At 34.5% G+C, this 7,239-nt stretch overlaps 1 protein-coding gene across 1 annotated transcript; it reads left to right on the top strand.

Annotated features, from left to right (window-relative positions):
* LOC135850063 (alpha-tocopherol transfer protein-like) lies at positions 1–7,239 on the top strand. Its single transcript, XM_065370777.1, has 6 exons — positions 1–295; positions 1,347–1,506; positions 1,677–1,926; positions 2,026–2,136; positions 3,084–3,192; positions 6,990–7,239. Exons 1-6 carry the CDS (start codon positions 148–150, stop codon positions 7,151–7,153), a joined length of 942 nt encoding a protein of 313 aa, XP_065226849.1. The 5' UTR covers positions 1–147; the 3' UTR covers positions 7,154–7,239.

Genomic DNA, 7,239 nt, shown 5'->3' with positions numbered 1-7,239 from the left:
TTCTTAAGAGTGACGTAAGTAGATATTTACTTACATATGTAGATACCTATCTGCAATAAACATACCTACGTGAAATTTGTCGTTCAAGTGCTTATTTCATTCTATCGAGAGTTGAGAAAAAAAAATTTACATTACTGATTATTTAAAATGGCTTCAAAACAATATGAATACTGCACGAAAACTCAACTAGTTGAAATTCTGGCTGATTTAGACGCTACCGAGGAATCCATCAAGAATGGTATTCAATGTCTGAAGGAATGGATGAGAAAACAACCTCACTTGCCAGTGATAGAAGGTGAGACTTGGTTATACAGGGTGCGGCATCTTTAGGTTATCATTTTGGTAACACTGCTGTGGTCTCTTCCGCGTGTCCGAGAAAAAAAATGAATACATGGTTGGAAAGAGGATAAAATGCCATTTTAAAAAAGTTCATTTGATTTTAAAAATTACATCTGCACAATGTTTACCAGTACCTTTTACAAAAGTTGTCGTTTTTCAACACTTTAAAACATTCTCCAAAATTGGTTTGTCAATTGCGGCATATTCAGCACAGATTCTTTCCTTCAAATCTTCCAAATCATGAACTTTGGTTAAACATACTTTTTTTCTTAAGATGTCACCATAGAAAAAAGCCACAGGCATTGCCAGATCCGGTGACCTCAGTGGCCAAGGAATGGAGCCGTTTTTTGAGATGATTCAGTTCCCAAACATCTTCTCCAAAAGTTGAATTGTCCTTAATTCTTGAACGAATGCGCTGTGGCCCCATCTGCTCTTCATAGAAAAGGAATATTGTCTACTTCTTATTTTCAACAAGATGTGGCCACCGCACACCCCTGTTCAAGGATCAAGGACAATTCAACTTTTGGAGAAGATGTTTGGGAACAGAATCATCTCAAAAAACGGCTCCATTCCTTGGCCACTGAGATCACCGGATCTGGCAATGCCTGTGGCTTTTTTCTATGGTGACATCTTAAGAAAAAAAGTATGTTTAACCAAAGTTCATGATTTGGAAGATTTGAAGGAAAGAATCTGTGCTGAATATGCCGCAATTGACAAACCAATTTTGGAGAATGTTTTAAAGTATTGAAAAACGACAACTTTTGTAAAAGGTACTGGTAAACATTGTGCAGATGTAATTTTTAAAATCAAATGAACTTTTTTAAAATGGCATTTTATCCTCTTTCCAACCATGTATTCATTTTTTTTCTCGGACACGCGGAAGAAACCACAGCAGTGTTACCAAAATGATAACCTAAAGATGCCGCACCCTGTACTTATTCTAATTTCTCGTATCCAATCAATTAATATTTTGTTTTTTATATTCGTTAATTATTCGCTTTACACAGATGATGAATGGCTGTTTAATTTTTTATTAAAGAGCAAAAACAGTCTGGAAATTGCTAAGAAAAAGATTGAAGAATATTTCACAATAAAAACCTTGATGCCGGAAATTTTTCAAGATCGTGACCCGTGCTCTGAAACAATTATGAATGCAAGTCGACAAGGGTAAGGGGGTACAAACGTATGAGTTCGGTAAAGATAAAACCATTAAATTTGGCTTAATTTTATTCTATTTTTTTTCTTTTTCCAATTCATGATTTACAAAAAAGTACAAAATGTGAAGCACATAATTACATTATAGAATAGTTGATTGTTCTTTTTCATGTTTTTCTCAGGTGCTACATTCCAACTTTGAAATTAACTCCGGATGGATATCGTGTTATAATATTTCAAATATTTGACAATTCAGAGAACAGTTTTTCGGATGCAGAAAGTATTCTGAAACTTGTACAAATCATGATCGACCATAGTCTGAAGGTTGATAAAATTCGTGGAACGATTTTTATTCATGATTTACAAAATGCTTCTTTAAATGTCATAGCTAAGATGCTGCCTCAAATAAGAAATCTAGTTTCTTTAACTTTGGTAAACAATCTTAAAAGTACTAAAATTACCACTAAAAAAAGTATAATATTAAAAGTATCAAATATAGTTCAGTACCTACATCGCATTATTTATTTACAGAAAGCTAACCCGGGTCGTTTTCAAAAGGTTTACTTGCTGCATATGAAACCAGCTCTGGAACCCATTATTAGCTTCACTAAATCGTTGATGAAAAAAAAGTTAGGCGAAAGAGTAAGCAAATCTAGTTCAAATATTTTTATCATATAAAAAAATAATGAAGATACCTAATCACTAATCAGATCAGCTTTGTAACACTGATCAAGTAAAGTCCAAAATTAAAAAACATGATAATAATTATTGTGACATTAAAATGAAAACATCTAAATTCAGATAGGTAAGTATCCCAACTGGCACAACAATTTTTGAACTGGACAGAGCCAGCCAAAATTATAGGGGCTAAATAAAAGTATTTTTTTGATTTTTGTGAATTTTTGAAAATATAGTAACCCACTTGATCAAAATCAGTGGATGCCAGTTTGAAATGAAGAGTAAGAAACCAAAAATCTTCCTCTAAATTGCCTCAAAATAATAAGAAAAATAGGATGTAAATTAAATTTCAGTTTTTCACGTCAAGTGGGGGGGGACAACAGTGAAGTTTTCAAATCGTTGATTGTGAAATCGCCGTGCAAAAATATGGTTTCAAATTGCAAAACTCGTCGGTTTTGGAAAAATCATATATAATTGATCAAGTTAATCACTTTTGATTAGGTATCAAAAATTCATTAAAAATTAAAACATGCATAGCACCTGAAATGTTGGCTGATGCAGACACTGGAAGCTGAAAAATAAAGCTTAGCTTTTCACTTTTAACTTCGTGATGAAAATTATAAAGCTTTCAGCTGGCTTTGGCTTTCGGATTTATAAAGCTTAGCTTTCTTTTAGACTCCAAAAATATTGAAAATGTCGGCTTTTTACAGCTTTTAGCTTTTTGCATTCAGCTTGATTTTCGACTTCTGATCTCTGGACTGGTGATATATATTTTTTCAAGCTCTTCTGTTCGAACTTTATCTAGTTCAAAAAATTCTGTGAATCTGTGCTAGTTGGGATACCTCCCTTGTAGAGTTGATCCAAAAATATTTCATATTTCTGTGAAAAAATATTTTTTTGTTTATACCTAGTGGGTAATATGGAAAGATGATCCAAAAAAATTAGCCACCGTTCTACCAAAAGAAGTATTACCAGCAATTTATGGAGGAGAGTTAGAATTAACCATGGAAGAGTTGAGAGGTAATTCCATTTCTATAGATGCTAGATGCAGTACAATGTATCTAGTACTAGGCTTACAGAAAATTAGGTATGTACCCAAAAACTACTTCAGCTAGATAAGACTTCCTACTTATTAGTAGGCTACCTACGCAGTTAATGTTTGGGATGCTGTAGCATAGAGTTCAAGAGTTGTGTATCATAATTGATGAAATATGTACACCTGAACTTTGAAGCCTTGGGTACATAACTTACTACTTACTTTTAAATTTCTCATTGTTGTTTTTTTAAAATTATTATCTATTAAATATTATGCAAATATGAGAGTAACTCCAATGAGTACTAATAGGACAGTACTTTCCTAATTAGCACACAGAGGTTGTCCTATAAGTACATGTTGTGAAAACGATGAAATTTTGGTCTCCTTTCTGTTTCTGTGTGTTCCCAAAATGAATCTAAAGGTTCTTCTCTCCTTAATTCTTTCCATTGATTTATATGATTCGTTCTTTCCCTGAAAACCAGGCTTGTCTGACCAGACCAAAAAACTGGACTGATAACCACAACCACACCCAAAAATGCCCACAAGACTGAGTGGACCAAACCAGACCTGATCCCTCTGAAACGAATTTACATCAATATTAACCAAACTGATGACCCTCTTCAGAAAAAATACCTGGAACAGACCTAGACTGAAGACCTTTCTAAAAAATCGGACCAATGACTGTGGTTTGGACCCCAGTTACATCCAATTTGTCAAATCTTTAATGCCAGTATAAATGCCTATCCACTTGGCAATATCCTATTGACAAAAATTGTGCGTACAACATGCTGAAATGCATGCTTTTTTGCATATCACACGCATGCGTGAATTTGGACTTTTTCAAAAAATCGCATGCTATTCAGCCAGTGAATAGCATGCTTAAAAGTAAACCAAAAGTATGTACAAAAAGTGCGGAAATTTTAGCAGAAAAATTGCTCAAACTCACTGGAAATACTATCTACCGATTAATCGTAAATTTTAAGACATTCTAATAGATAATTTTTTCAAAAAAGTTGAAAAAAAAATTTAAAAATTTCTGGCGCGTGCGGGTATTGATTCCCAGTTCCTGCGATGTGCGGCCACTTAACTCACTGGGCCACCTCGCAGCTTAATAGAATAGAGATTATTTTTGCATAAATGTTATCAATTTTTGGACTTAAAAAAATTTTTACTCACTGGAGCATTTTAGAAAATACTTGGTTGCTAGATTGCTTCTGTTTAGCATGTGAAAATGTACATTTTTCCACGATAATGCACGCTTTTACACCAGTCCAAAATCACACACTGTTATGCATGCTTTTCAGCATAATTTTGTCAATATGGTAGATTTGCCACAGAAAAATCCGGCGAAAAAGCCGGCTCCAAATTGACAGTAAATTTGCCAGTAAAAAAAATGCCAGCCAAAAGTGGCTGTTTAAACCAGCTGTTTAAGTGCTTGAAACACTGAAAATTCTACCAAACTACGAGTAAAACAATTTCTAACCCAAGTGGGGATCGAACCCACAGCTCCCACATGGTAAGTCCAAGCTCTAACCACTCAGCCATCACAGCAACCTAAAGAACATTGTTTTCAAGTGGTATACATGTACCGCACTTTGTACCATCATTTAATTTAAAAAACAAAGTTGTGAAGACACTTTGATCGGCGAATCAGCAAATAAAAACCTGCTGCTTAAAACGCAGCTGAAAAGCTACGGTTTTTATAAAAGTAGCCGATTCTAGCCGGAAACTTTTAAATTGTTGCTATTCGCTGGTCAAAAGTGGCTGTTTAAATGCCTGGTTTTATAAAAGTAGATAGCCGCTTCTAGCCGGCGTTTTTTCTGCGGCAAATTTACTGTCATTTTTGCATGCCTTTTAAATAGCAGATTTACAAAAACCAGTCTGGGGTTTTGGCTGAAAGTGGCAAATCTATTGTCAAGTGGGTATTTCGATGAAATTTCCATTATGATTCAATTCCTTTTGAAGTTTTAATATTCTGAAATCAAAAATCCCAGTTTTCAACTCATCTAATGTGTTGGAAGTTTTTTCTTTCTGATAAATGCCCGTGTAGCACAAGCGATGCCAAAGTCAATGGAAAAGACGAGATCTCTAATCAGTCACTTGTCGACACGACACTTGTTGACACCATTGTCGATAAATGACAAGTGAGAAGTTGATATCAAAATCGACTATTGTCGCCCTTCACTTTTTGTCTAGACAAGGTCTCATCTGGTCTCGACATTGGTGTCATTTTTTTGAGTCTAAAAGAAGCAAATTTTGATTGAAAAATGTGAGAAATGTGCCCAAAACTCTTTTTTTGATTCAAGTAAAATTATTCTCAAAAGTATTTCACCCCAAAAAATTTTTTTGAAAGAAAAAAATTTGCCCTGGGTAGGGATCGAACCTAGGTTGCCATTCACTTCTGTCACGTTCTCTAACCACCATAACCACCAGACCATTGCCCCCGTTGAATGAAGAGGCCTTAAAAGAATATTCAGTCCATCTTATTCTGGACTTGGGAATTTTTCTTATTATATTGTCGACTTAAGACATCCACAAATGAGTCAGCAACACTTCAAAATTTCTAAAAATATTTTATAGATCTTGTAATCGACATCAACTTCCTCATCAATATTGACCAGATGATTGATGTCGATTACAAGATCTACAGAAGTATCTACTCAATGACGACATTTTGTAGATACTTTTGTAGACCCTATAATCGACATCAAAATTCAGGTCGTCTTGCCGATGCCAAAGTTGATGGCAATTATTAGATTGACAAAAGTAACTAGGTAAGTATACAAGATCAAAATTTTGTAGATGCTTTTGTTGAACTTATAGTCGACATCAACTTCGGATTGACAAGACCACCTGAATTTCGATATCGATCATGGGTCTACAAAGGTATCTACAATATATCGAAATCTTGCACATGACTATTGACTGTAGATACAAATGTAGACACTAGACAGCAATGACGCGCATCAGCATTTTCATCATAGTTTTTGAAAAAAGTGGGAATTTTTAATCAATCATCTTAAACGTAGTTAGATTAACCCCTTTGTGGATAATGTTCCGACTTTTGTCAATCAACAATCATGTAAAATCATGTTGATACTTTTGTTGAGGCAACTGACGATCTCGTCAGTGCTATGCGGGTGAAGACTGTTTGTTGGACCTGGAGTCCTGAGCTGACCCATGACCAGGATAAAAATTTCTGGTCAGGATGAACAGAACGACCAGACCGAACTACATATTTGAAAGTTCCAAACAATGGCCTTGATTTTGGAGCAACCACAAAAGCTGAAGCCTGCTGAAAACCATGTCTCTTGTTTTCCAAAAAAAAAAGTTATTGAAAAAACGCTGGAAATTCAAAACTGAGAATTTTTTCTCAACAAGGTCAACAACCTTGAAAGTTACAAATTACAATCTTCACTTCCAACGTTCAAAGTCAAAAAACAACTTAATTTTTTCCCAATTTTGAGCCAAATTGTGCAATTTATTGGGTTTTTTAGTACAAAAAATTAAAAACCTTGAAAAAAAATTACGGATGTGGCTGGCTGGAACTGCCAGAAGTGGAAGCCAAGTGAAAACAAGCACAAACCTAAAAAAAAAAAAACCTGGGAAGAGGGGTTCTTGTTCTTTTGTTCCTAATCCTGATCCAATAAAATCTGAAGATTCGTAAATTGTAAAATTAAGTAATTGCTAAGCCAACAAATTAGCTTCAAGTTATATATTATTTTCAGCTTAATTGTAGCTGAATTGCATGACTGTGTACATGAATTCATTTTTTTTACAGATATTTGGTTCGAGGAAGTGAAAAAATGTCGAGATTGGTTCATTTCCGATGAAAAGAACAAAGCTGATTTGAGTAAAAAACCTGCTGATGATTTATATGAAAACGACGCAGCTGCTATTAATTACGGAATAAATGGCTCATTTCGTAAAATCTGCGTGGATTGATTACATAAGTAGGTATAATATTATTGGTAAATGTTTGTACAGGCTTTTTGGGCCTAAATTTCAATAAAAATCGTGTGTATTTTCAA

This window comes from Planococcus citri, chromosome 1 (genome assembly GCF_950023065.1).
Source record: "Planococcus citri chromosome 1, ihPlaCitr1.1, whole genome shotgun sequence".
NCBI classification, from domain to species: Eukaryota; Metazoa; Arthropoda; class Insecta; order Hemiptera; family Pseudococcidae; genus Planococcus; species Planococcus citri.
The sequence above is the reverse complement of the archived record's forward strand: the minus strand, read 5'-3'. Positions and strand labels throughout refer to the sequence as shown.